Source organism: Propithecus coquereli, unplaced genomic scaffold (assembly GCF_000956105.1).
Source record: "Propithecus coquereli isolate 6110/MARCELLA unplaced genomic scaffold, Pcoq_1.0 Scaffold196, whole genome shotgun sequence".
Lineage (NCBI taxonomy): Eukaryota > Metazoa > Chordata > Mammalia > Primates > Indriidae > Propithecus > Propithecus coquereli.
In genome coordinates, this window is record NW_012144522.1 from 2470088 (window position 1) to 2483241 (window position 13154).

General features: G+C 40.3%; 1 protein-coding gene across 1 annotated transcript; it reads left to right on the forward strand.

Moving 5' to 3' along the window:
- ZNF577 (zinc finger protein 577) lies at positions 1–6881 on the forward strand (the record flags this gene model as incomplete). The annotated part of the gene is made up of 4 exons (XM_012643368.1): positions 1–31; positions 1505–1633; positions 2701–2793; positions 5713–6881. Coding segments are annotated over 4 exons (1422 nt in total), but the record flags the coding sequence as incomplete, so codon positions are not given.
- Positions 6882–13154: the final 6273 nt, after the last annotated feature.

Genomic DNA, 13154 nt, shown 5'->3' on the forward strand with positions numbered 1-13154 from the left:
GTGAAGAGAAGGAAAGGCAGTTCTTCAGGGGAAATAAACACTTTATTGCTCTTAGATCTTAAGAAATTTCTTCAGAGAGGTTTTGTGCTAAACAGTGTTCGTATTATCAGCCTTGTAATAAAGGCATAGGATGTTCCCTTTGGTTGTTTCTTATTGTGTTCCTTGGAGTCAGCTAAGCGGGTAATGCCAAAAGCGGAGCTGGATTGGATGGAATTCTTCAGAAACAGCATGTGTTGGCTGGATGTGGTGGCTCACTCCTGTAATCCCAACACTTTGGGGAGGCCAAGGTGGGAGGATCACTTGAGGCCAGGAGTTCGAAACCAGCCTAGACAACAGTGAGACCCCATCTCTGAAAAAAATATAAAAAATTAGCTGGATGCGGTGGTGTACACCTGTAGTCCCAGCTACTTGGGAGGCTGAGGCAGGAGGATCAGTTGAGTCAGGAGTTTGAGGTTGCTGTGAGCTACGATTGCACCACTGCACTCCAGCCTGGGTGACAGAGTGAAACCCTGTACCCTCTCTCTAAAAGAAAAAAAGAGAAAAACAGTGTGCTTTGAAAACAGAGCCTTCTGGTAGTCTGACTTTACCCTGGAATAAAGCCTAGATCATCTGATAGAATGAATGGGCTGCTTGACCTTGAGTGGTCCTCCATGAAGAATTCTCTCAATCAAATTTTTGGTATTGATTTGACAGGAGCCAGCTAAAAGTTCCTCTTTGGTAACAGCTGGGAGTACGGATACTGACAGTGCTTCTTTCTTACCTTCTTAACCCCAGGTCCACAAAATGAAGTCAGTACCCATTATTCTTGTTTTGGTCTCAGATGATAACATGGCTTTGAATGCAAGAGATTCAAACAAACAGAAGTATTTGTACCAAAAGACAATATCCACTTTCACCCTTTTCCTGCCCAGACTCCAACCCAAAGAGTAACAACAAATGTTAATAGTTTGGGTCTCCATCTAGTCCTTTTTTATCATGGACATATGGTAGAATATATCTGTGTTTGTGTACATTTCTGTATATATACATATGTGTACCTACCCATATATAACTGTAAATTGTTAAAATTTTTTACATGTCTTGGATCATATTATATACATAATTTGAGGGCTTGAGTTTTTCATTTAAGATAATGCCTTGAAGATCATCGGTATCTGTGTATATACATTTACCTTGTTGATTTTAACATATGTATGGTAGGAGGTATGTGCTGTAATTTAACCCTGTCTGCTTTTGATAGATATTTAGGTTGTTGATAGTTTTCTAATATTATAAACAAAGAAATAATAAGCATTCTTATTGCATGTTTTGTATCTATGCAAATACTGCTTTAGTACTTTATCAGGGTAGGAAGAATTTGTGGAATTCCATGGTCCTATGGTACATGAAATAGTCACAGTGTGCATAACTTATTATGGAGAAAGTGATCAGAACTTGTCCCTGTTCCTCTTTTCCACATCAACTGTTGATACACACCTCAGATTGCATTGGAATGTGTTGTTATAGGGATCATTATCATTCGAGGATGTAGCTGTGGACTTCTCCAGGGAGGAGTGGCAGTTTTTGGACCCATCTCAAAAGGTCCTATACAAGGAAGTAATGCTGGAGAACTACAGCAACCTAGTGTCAGTAGGTAAGGACAGCGTCATAGTCAGTTACCTTTTCTTTTTCACTGGGTGAAATCCATAGGGTCCCTTAAATATTTAATGGTTTGGAGTAAAGCATTGTATGTTACAGACTTTTTTATTGTGGTAAAATATGTATAACGTAAAATTTACCATCTTAACCATTTTTAAGCATGCAGTTTGGTGGGATTAAATGCATTCACAGTGTTATGCAACCACTAGTACCATATATTTTCATAACTCTTTTCATCTTACAAAACTGAAATTCTGTACCCATGAAACAGTAACTACCATTCCTCCCACCTTCCCCAAGCCCCTAGCGACCATATTTCTACTTTCCGTATCTGTGATTTTGACTATTCATATAAATATAATTGTATAATATTTGCCTTTTTGTGACTGCCTTATTTCACTTAGCATAATGTCCTCGTCTGTGAGGTAGCACGTGTCAGAAACGCCTTCCTTTTTAAGGCTGTATAGGCTCTTTTGTATGGCTCTTTTGTATGTATGTACCACATTTTGCTTGTCCATTCATCTGTCAGTGGATACTTAATTGGGTTGCTTCCATGTTTTAGCTCTTGTGAATAATGCTGCTATGAACGTGGGTGTACAAATCTCTCTTTAAGACCCGGCTTTCCATTCTTTTGGATATATACTCAGAAGTGGAACTGCTTGATCATATGGTAATTCTATTGTTAATTTTTTCAGAAACTGTTTTTCACAGTGGCGGTACCGTTTTACATTCCCTACAGAGGGACTACAGAGGGCTCCGGTTTCTCCACAACCTTGCCAACACTTGTTATTTTCTGTTTTGTTTTGTTTTGTTTTTTATTTAAATTTGTTTCCTTTGTTTCATTTTGGTTTTTTCGATTGTCGCCATCCTAAGGAATGTGAGGTGTGTCATAGACTTTTATTTTCCTTCTTGGCCTAAAGTATATGTGTTCTTTTCCTGAGTAAAAGGTTTTTACTCTGTCAAAGTACAAGTAATGTCCCTGAAACATAACTCTGTCCAGTCTTCATGGATTCCGCAAGCATACATACTTGGTGCAGGTGTTCAGTGATTTCCTGTTTCTAGGGTATCAAGGTACCAAACCAGATTCATTGTTCAAGTTGGAAGAAGGAAAACCCCCATGGATAGTAGAAGCAGCCCATAGTCACACCTGTCCAGGTAAGTGAGTGAAAACTAAGAAAATGGGGAGTTGGCACGAAAATTCCAGTTGATCAATGAAGGGTTGATGCTTTTGAAATGCTGTTTAGAGAGCTTTTCTAACTGGTGACCCAGAATCCTAATCAAAACCTTTCTGTATCGTTGTTCATTCCCAGTGGGGCTGCTCTTCTTTACCTGCTGTCAAAAGATAATGTCCTTTTTTCTCTGTTGTGGATCTGATTACAGCCCATCTCATCTAGGACCTTGATTTTTTTACCTGGTTCTGTTTTTCCCAGCCTGCTCATGGCTTGTCGCACTTCTGTTCTTCTCCTTTCTTGCTTTCAAATTCCCCTCACTACCCATGCAGGTCGCTTTGCATGTAGCACTGGCTCTCTCCTTAGGCATATCCCTGCCCCCTTCTGTTTTCTTTCCTGACAGTCACCTCACCCTAGTTCATGTGAAAGCCCCCCACACCTGGTCTCTCAGGGCAACTCTTACCTACTTATTCACCCCCTCCTCTCCTACCTTTTCAGCTTCTGTTTTTTATCCTTTGCTTGATTCTTCTATCAAAAGTTTAATTCATTGTTAGAGCCTAAGCTCTGTTTCCTATACTGGAGACTCCCAAATTGACATCTCTGCTACTAATGTCTAATCTGCACTCTGATCCCCTGTATGTTGGCAGCTGCCAGAACAGCTGTCCAGCGATTTCCTGCTTCCTGTATGTGAAGACAGAATTCTTTCTCCCAGATATTTCCACCATCATAGAGCATATTCACATATACTGAAGATTGAAACTCTGTCTCCTGACAGCCTCAAGTTGACATCTCCCTTTTGGTCGTCTCACCTGCCCTCTAATTCTCTATTTTGCTTGCACCCAGGACAGTAATCCTGTGAAATCTTTCTAGAAGGTGCGGAACTGACAATGTGCAAGGCCATGTGAAGACTGTCAAAAGATTAGCCTGAAACTGGCCACATGGAGCCAGGGACCAAGACCAAATACATATTTATCATTATATCACAATATCTCAGCATCTACATAGAAAGTTAGACTATTGACTATAACGTTACTCTGTGATGATGTTTTGGGAAAGTTTTTGGTGTGCAGTTGGAATGAGAAGGGAAAGATTTAGTAACAAGTTGATTATTGAATATTTGACCTCAGTAATCTTGGAATGAGATGCTGCAGGTCTTACACTCTGATTTTCCAGTTCCAGACCTTCGTTGCTAAAACCCATGTTGCTTATTTACTTGATTAGCATAGACACGGTTTCATGTCTCTGGATAGTTTTTTTCATATTCTCTGTGCATATCCCTCTTCCGGAACTCTTTAAGACTTGAGAGCGCTTGAAGCTCTTACTCTCGGCCTTCCTCTTTCTCCATCCATCCTTCCTAAATGATCTCATCTAGTCCCATGCAGTTCCAAATATTTAAATAATGTTCAGATACTCATGACTTAAATTTGCTGTCTTAAGTTTAGAACTTTCTGCACACTCAGACCTGAGTACTTGATATTCTGTTTTGAAAATGTATTATTCATTTCAAACCTGACGAGCTTTTAAATGGAGCACTTGATTCCCCTCAAATGCCAGACCTACGCTTCTAATCTTCCTCATTTTATTAAATGGCACCAGCACCTACATAGTTGCTGAAACCACATAGTGAGGAGCTCTCCTTGATTCTTCCCTTTTCTACTTCCACCCTTCGTTCTAACAGTGAGTCTTACCTTTTTCTTCTCCATACGTGTCTTTTCCTTTTCCTTTCTGTGTCCTTTGTTTTTTCACATTTCTCCATCTCCATTGTAATTTTTCACGCTCAAGCCATGTGAACTCTACCGTAGCCTCCTGTCTTTTCTATAATTTTATCTCCAATTCATCCACCATAGAGCAATCATGTGACTTTTTGGAACTATCCATTCAGTACATGTTGTTTTCTTGCTAAAACATGTTTGATGGCTTACTGCCATTTTTCTTGGCATAAATTCCAATTTTTAACAAAGTCTTCCTGCAAAATCTCTATGTTCTCAATTCTGCCAGCCTTGCCCAACTTAGGTATTTCTATCTCACTCAAGCTCAGGAGATTCCATGTATACCAGCTTCTCTTACATTTCTTGATCATGCCTAAGTTTTTTCTTTCTTTAGGTTTTTGCACTGGCTGCTCCCTTTTCTTGGAATGTTCTTCATTTTGTTCTTTGCATAACATCACTCATACTTACCCTATGATGTCAGCTCAACTTTAGTTTTCTTGTGGATGACTGCTTTATCTAAGATTGACCTACCACTATTCTGTCGCCTCTGTTATACTGTTTTTCACGTTCTGTAATTTTCTTGCTTCTTTACCTACTTATTGATTCTCTTTTTACTAGAATGACAGCTTCGTGGAGACAGAGAATGTATTGTTAGTCACTTTAGTGTCCCAAATATGAGCCCATTCAGTGTTTGTCGGATGAATGGATCCATCCCCTCCATCTATTTGTGATCTATTCCAGTCACAATGTGTTTCTGTTTCTACTTCTGTCCCCATTTTGCAAGGTCCATTTTGGACAGCAGCCCAAGTTATATTTATTCATTTTAGACAACCCATCATTTTCTGAAGTATCTGTTTTTCCTTTTGCTCTTTTATGATACTGTCCTTTTTCACAGAGCATGGGGTACATTCCTTAGACTGGAATCTTATAAAAGCCAGCCAAAATCATGGCATTTTTGTACCTCCTTCTGAGTCTCCCCCAAATTATCGTGGATATTATTATTTTTCCTAGAAGAAATGTGGGAGATGGACCATATGCAGTGGCACCCAGAAAACCAAAAAGAGCTTAAAAGTTTAGAAAGATGTCAGCAAAGTTATGCCCTTGGAATAATTTTGATTTATGCAAAAGTATTGTTCCTTTAATACAAAGACACAATAAGTTTGACTCACATTGTAAAAGTTTGAAATCTCATTTAGGTCTTGTTATCCAGAATAGAAGACATGCAGGAAAGGATTCTGATGAATTTGGTGGATATGGGAAGTCATGTCTCCATATCAAGCATGATAAAACTCTTACTGGAATTAAATACCACAAATGTGTTAAATCCAGTAGCACTAAATCACAGCTCAATGACCACCAAAAAACTTATACAGGAGAGAAACCACATGAATGCGGTGAGTGTGGGAAAGCCTTCTCCAAGAAAGCACAGCTCATTAGACATCAGAGAACTGAAAGAGGAGAGAAACCTCATGGATGCAATGAATGTGGGAAAACATTCATGAGGAAGATTCAGCTCACTGAACATCAGAGAACTCACACAGGAGAGAAACCCCATGAATGTAATGAATGTGGAAAAGCCTTCTCCAGAAAGTCACAGCTCATGGTACATCAAAGAACTCACACAGGAGAGAAACCCTATGGATGTAACGAATGTGGAAAAGCCTTCAGCCGGAAGTGCCGGCTCAATAGACATCAGCGATCTCATACTGGAGAGAAACTCTATGGATGCAGTGTGTGTGGGAAGGCCTTTTCTCAGAAGGCATACCTCATTGCACACCAGAGACTTCACACAGGAGAGAAGCCTTATGAATGCAGTGAATGTGGAAGTACCTTCTATTTTAAGTCAGACCTGACCAAACATCAGAGAATTCATACAGGAGAGAAACCTTATGAATGTAGTGAATGTGCAAAAGCCTTTAGAAGCAAGTCAAAGCTCATTCAGCATCAGCGAACTCATACTGGAGAGAGACCATATTCATGCAGTGAATGTGGCAAAGCCTTTGCCCACATGTCAGTCCTCATTAAACATAAGAAAACTCATGCAAGAGAGAAAGCTGTAAATTCACTGAAGGCGGAGAAACCTTCACCAGGGAGTCATACCTCTTTGTATATGAGTGAGCTCACACAAGAACAAAACCTTGTGAACCCAATACCTGCAGGAACACCTTCCTCAGGAACCCAGCCCTTATTAAACATCAGGGAGTTCTTAGGGGCTAGAAACGTGGTGATTGTGGAACAATCTTTCCCAAGAAATCAAGCCTTACTAGTTAATCAGGAATTTGAACAGGGACTAAGCTTTGCAAATGAGGTGAATGTGACACCTTTGGTAATAAATTATGTCTTATATGTTCCAGATATTGTATAAGAAAAAATTCTCGATACTAGAAAAGTGGAAAAGTCTTAGCAAGAATCCTCTAACCTTTATTATCAGCATATATTATATGCTCTTTTAGGGCAGAAACTCTATGGGTGCAGTGGTTGTGGATGACATTTCTGTGAGCAGTTAGACTTATTAAGCATCAGTGAAATCATATTGGGTAGAAATGCAGGTGTTATGGGGAAGCCTTTGCCTGGAGATAAATCTTAATGGGTATGAAAGAATTCTTACAGAAATATGTAAGAAAGATTGTGATGGTATTTCAAGTGCTAAATTGTACCACATCATGTGTGTCAGAGAAATAGAGAAAGACAGCTGTAGACAGTGGATATGGAAAACATTTTTAGTAAAATATAGGAGAATTTATAGACAAGAGAAACCCCTGAAAGCAAGAAATGATGGAAATTCACCAGACCCGCTCACGTATCACACTTTTTTACCTTGGGAGTCTTGGAAAGACTTCCCTAATAAATGAAATCTTGAACACTAGGAATTGTAGTATGTAATGAAAACCTAGGAATACAGTGAATCTGAAAGTATAACTGTGTTAGTTTTTTATGGCTGCTGCACCAGACTACCAAAAATTTGGTGGCTTAAAAGAACACAAAGTTATTATCTTACATTTCTGGAGAGCTGAAGTCCAAAATGTATCTTCCTGGGCTAAATCAAGCTGTTGGCAAGGCTGCATTTCTTTTTGGAGGCTCTAGGGGAGAACCTGTTATTTTGCCCTTCACCAGCTTCTAGAAACTGCCCAAATTCTGGTTTGTGGCCTCCTTCCATTGTCAGAGCCAGCAGTGGCCATTCAGCTCTTTCATCACTCTAACGCCAGTTCTTTTGCCTCCATCTTCCATGTTTAAGGACCCTAGTGATTATATTGGGACCACGAGATAAACCATCTTAAAGTCATCTGATTAGAAACCTTAACTCCATCTGCTACCTTAATTCATCTTTGCTGCATAATTTAACACATTCCCAGGTTCTGGAGATTAGGACATGGACATCTTTGGGCTGCCGTTATCTTGCCTACCACAACGATGTTAGATATCAGAAAATTCATACCATGATAAATTCCCACCTAGCCATTCAGTAAATTTGGAAAAGCATATTCCTAGGGAAGTAATTAACTATAATAATAATAATCCAAGTACATTAACATTTTATTCTGTAATCATAGAATCTCATGCTGTGATTGTCATATGTGAACATTATGAAATGCTTTTGAAATATTAAAATCAAATCATCAGCACTGGAAAACAACTCTTAAATGTCCTAAAAGAACATGAGATTTATGCTCCTTGAAATATTGCCACACATAAATTTGTGTCTATTCTGAAATTGTATAAACTAACATATCCTGTTGTGAGTATGGAATGCATATGACATAATGCATCTAAATACTGACCAAATCTTTCATAGCCAATTCCAATAATCCCTTTTTCTTTAACAGTGTCTAATGTGTATACCCTCCCACTTTGAATATCTAAAAAAATACCAAAATATATGAATGAACTTCATTAGACGTTGGGGAGTTCAGGACAGCTTTCCCTGAGAGAAAGGAAACAAATGAAATGAGCCTTATGATTGCCCCAGCTTACTAACTGGAGAAAGTTTCCAGTTTGCAGCACAGGGAGAGAAACCCAAACAAATCCTAGCCATCTCTCTGAATTGAGCCAGAGTTTAGAGTTTGGGAAATTTTAGAGGGCCCATGAGTCAGATTACTGGAAAACAGCTGCATTCAGAAAGTGAGAGTGTTCCAGAGTTCTGTAGAGCAGCAGTCCCCAACCTTTTTGGCACCAGGGACAGGTTTCATGGAAGACAATTTTTCCATGGACTGATGGGGGCGGTTGTGTGTCGTGGGTTGTGGGAGGGTGGCATGGAGCTCAGGCAGTGATGTGCAGCCCACTTCCTAATGGGCCATGGACTGGTATCGGGCCATGGCCCAGGGGTTGGGGACCGCAAGTGTAGAGAGTTTACCCACAATCCTTTATCTAAGTCATAATCAGCACACGTATGTGAGGAAACTCCCTGGGCTGGAGGAAGAACCGTTGGAAATGAACAGGCAGAAAAATCCTGGGAGCTCACACGAGGCTGGGGATAATTTTTGTTTCCACCAGCTGGAATGGAAACGCCTGACATTTGGAGAATCACATTGGATCTTCAGAAGAGTGTTGCCTCAGTGGGTGGCTTTAACTCCAGACTGATGGCTGGTTTGTAGCCACCTCACAAAGCATAAATGCAAGCCACTAAAGGACCGAACTTTCCAAATAATTTAACAGCTTTCCAGAACAGAACCCAGTAATTAAAGGAATAGAAAGCAGTCCATTAACCAATAATGTACAATTTATGATGTCTGCCATCTAACCAAAACTTACCCAGGTATGCAAAGAAGCAGAAAAATATGACCCTTAACCTGAAGAAAAGTCAGTGTAAAGAAACCCAGAAGTGGCATAGGTGATAGGACTAGCAGAAAAGGATGTTGAAAACAGCTGTTAGAAGTATTCCATGTGCTCAAAAAGGCTGTATAAGGGGGATTATAAAAATCATTTACTGTATGGTTTCCTCTGCCTGAACAACAGGGGCAGAAGAGGCTCAGTGTGGGTGCTGGAACCTGTGCCCCAGAATGTTCGGCCTCCCAGGGAAGGGCTAGAAGGAAGCAGTTGCCAGCAATGGGGAACAGGTTCCCTGAGGAGAACCAAGCTCCGCTGAACTTGGGAATGGTACTCTACCCTGTGTCTAGTCCCTCTCCACCTTTTCTGGGAACTGAGGCCCCTGTGTGGGGCTGCTGAGCTTCCTGGGAAGTGTAGTTTGGCCAAGGGCGGAACCTGAGACACCTGTGCTGGGCTTCTGAGGTTTCTAGGAAGGATGGTTTGGAGGCCTCACAACTGTTTTTCTGGTTAGGGGCTGGTATGCCTTGACTGTTTATTCCCTAGCCAGGGGTTTCTGTCTCATATAGTTCATCTGCCTTTGGCTGTTTTTCTCCATATGAGTGGCTTCTACATGGGTGTTAGCAGCAGTTGAAGAAGGGACCAGCCAGAACCCTAACTAGTGGCTGCTGTGGTTTCTGTAGACAGCATGTGAGGGAACTGATCTTGGGTGAGTCAGTCCTGAGCCGGTCTGGCAGTTCTGCTCTGGCCGGGACGGACTTGTGAGTCAAGCCCAGTTGGTTCTTGGTGGGTCTGCCCCGCTCTGGGGCTGGGGTGGGAAGCAGCTCCACGGAATCCCCTGGGTGTGTGGGGTACATTTGCCCTGATTCCTCCTGCTCCAGTGGGCCAGACGGATCCCACATTGGGGGCTGGGGAGGGGACTTTGGGTGTGGGTCCCGCTGAGCCTGTCTCTGCCAAGACTTTCTTCCTTGGCCCCACAGGAAACTTCTTTAGGTGTCTGTGTGTCCGATGTGGTGTCCGGACCTGGCCTGTAACCAACTGTATCACCATTAACAGAAAACTTCTAGAACTATGTCTGCCATACAGTGCCTTGAGGACTAAGTGAGCAACTTTTAAATGGTGCTATTGTTACAAATGGGAAGGTGATTTAGGAATAAAGAATTTTGATTTATACACTTAAGAACCTACAACCCCTGGTGGATTTACAGATTTCACCTATTTTGTCTTGATTTCCAGCCTAGAACTTGGATCTCTAGATTGTAGAACCTGCCAGATCTCAGAGTAGAGGTCTAGTGTCAGCTACCCCGTTGGAAGTTGCCTGGCTCTGGTCCTGCAGGGGAGAAGGTAGTCCAAGTTCCATGCCCTTTCTCTGTGTCTGTTTAAGGGTAGGGGTAGAGGACCAGAAATTTTTTGGTATATGTGCCGACTAGTCTGATCTCTGAGGGCTCCTTTTACTCACCCTGGCCTTGTGCTTTCAAAAATTTGTCCTTCATCAAGAGAGGGAAATTGAATAATTGTCACAATTATAAAAGCTAGGCCCCTGTCTGAAATGCTTCTACCTTTGATCAGAGATATCTTCTCAGATGTTCACAATCAGAAAAGACAACAGCATAGGTCACACCTTGGAAATGCTGGTCTTTTCCTAAGATCAAGTCCTGGAACGGTTTTTCTCAATTTTGCCTTCTTTCCTTATGTCCTTAAGCCTCCTTATAGAGGCTTTATTAAAATAGCTATGAAATGGAAATATATACATTGCTAAATGCAAAATTTGAGGAAAAATAAACACCATAAAATCAAGATTCAGACAAAGCTAGAGTGAGGAAATGTAGGCCACAGGGTTCATACAAAGTGCCTTAAGTTTGACTACAGGCGAATAAATATGTAAGAGTAGATGGTGTACTTAAGTTGAATTACAATTTTTTTCTAATGTTTCTGGTGTTAATAATGCGTTAATTTTCTCTTAGTGCCAAAACAAATTCTAACAAACATTTAGCAGCTTAACAATGCAAATTTATTATCTCACAGTTCTTTTAGGTCACAAGTCTGGGTTAGCTTGGCTGGTTTCTCTGCTCTGTGTTTCACAAGACGGATTTTAAGGTATGGGCCAGCGGGGCTCTTGTTGGAAGGCTCTGGGAAGAGCCCATTTCCACACTTATTGAAGTTGTTGATAGACTGTAAGACCGAGAGCTCTTTCTTTGCTGGCTGTAGCAGGGTCGATCTTAGAGGCTCATCACAGCTGATGATGGTTCCTTCTGATGGTTTCCATCCCAACAATAGTGGATTGAGTTCCTTTCATGTTCAGATCTCTCCTACTTCCTTTTCTGTCTCATCTCTCTGAATGACTCTTCTGCCTTCCTCTTCTGCTAAATGGCTTATGCAGTTACTTGGGGCTTAACCAGAGAGTTCAGGGTAATCTCCCTGTCTTACAGTCAGCTGACGAGTAACCTTAATGACATATCCAGTGTTCTTTCACGCAGTACCTTACGTTTGATTAACAACAGGGGTAGGAATGTTGAGGGGACACCATCAGTATTCTGCATAACACAGATGGTAACATGAGGAGCACTAGAAGTTATAGGGTATGTATTGTTCATAAGGAGAAATCAGACCAGCTCTTTAGAGGAAATAATTATTTCCTGGCACTTAAGGATATGGAGTGAGATAGGGATTGAAGTTTCTGTTTTCCCATATGGATATCCAAGTGTTCCAGTGACATAATGATTAAAGATATTTTACCCAGTGGACTCACATATTATATTGATATAAAAATCAATTGAGTATACTAATAAAGGTTTAGTTCTGTACATTTTTATCTTTTATTTACCTATATGTCTGCCTTGACATCAATACTACATGTCTTGATTCTCATAGCTTTCAAGTCTTGAAATCAGATAAGTAAGTCCTCCAGCTTTTTTCTTATATTTTGATATTGTTTTGCCTTTTCTATATTCTTTTCTTGTTCGTATATATGTCAGAATGAGTTTATTTCTTTTAAAAATGCCTTCTATAATTTTGATAGCAATCACATTAAATCTATTTAAATAGAAAGGACAGTTAAACATTCCTTCATACACTCTCTGTGTCTCTTTATGCTGCATTTTGTGGGGTTTCTTTAGATCATTATTACATTGCACTAATTCTTTAGCTGTATCTATTTGGCTGTTAATTTGTCAGTTGGGTCTCTAATTTTGATTACTGTGTACAGTTGATTCTTGTTATTCACAGTAGTTACGTTCTGTAGAGTCACCACAAACACCAAATTAGCAAATATGAAACCATTGCTCCCAGGTGAAATACTCGGTTATGTTTCGTTGAGCCCTGTTTACAACATTTTTGTCATTCATTCCATTTGTAACCTTGTTTTATGTGTTTCTATTTAAAAGGCCTTATTTAATGTATATTGTTGATTCATTAACAGTGAACTCACTGAATGAAACTTATCCAACACATTTTTTTCTAGTGTGTATTGCAGCCTCTTTGCACTCAGGAGCACTAGACAGCACTTCAGCACTGGGCTTGGGGGCCACTTTAAATGCCAAAATCACTAATAGAAAGCACAAAAATGTGAAAAATGTGGCACCAAATGGACCACAGAAAGGACACTTGTAGCATGACAGCTGAAATTAGAAGGCAGAGCATTGCCTTGTTCATACTCAGCTGAGAATATGTACATTGGAGACTGAAATTTTCACAACTGTGCACATGTCTGCAAATGATCATGGATGCACTTTTATTGATTTGGGGGTTACAAATAAATGTTGGCAATTAGGTGAATTCACAAACAAAATCTGAATAATGAGGATTGGGTGTACTCTATTTTAAAATTTTCTGCTGGCTCATATGTATCTAGTCATTTTAATATTTTGTTCTTTACCCA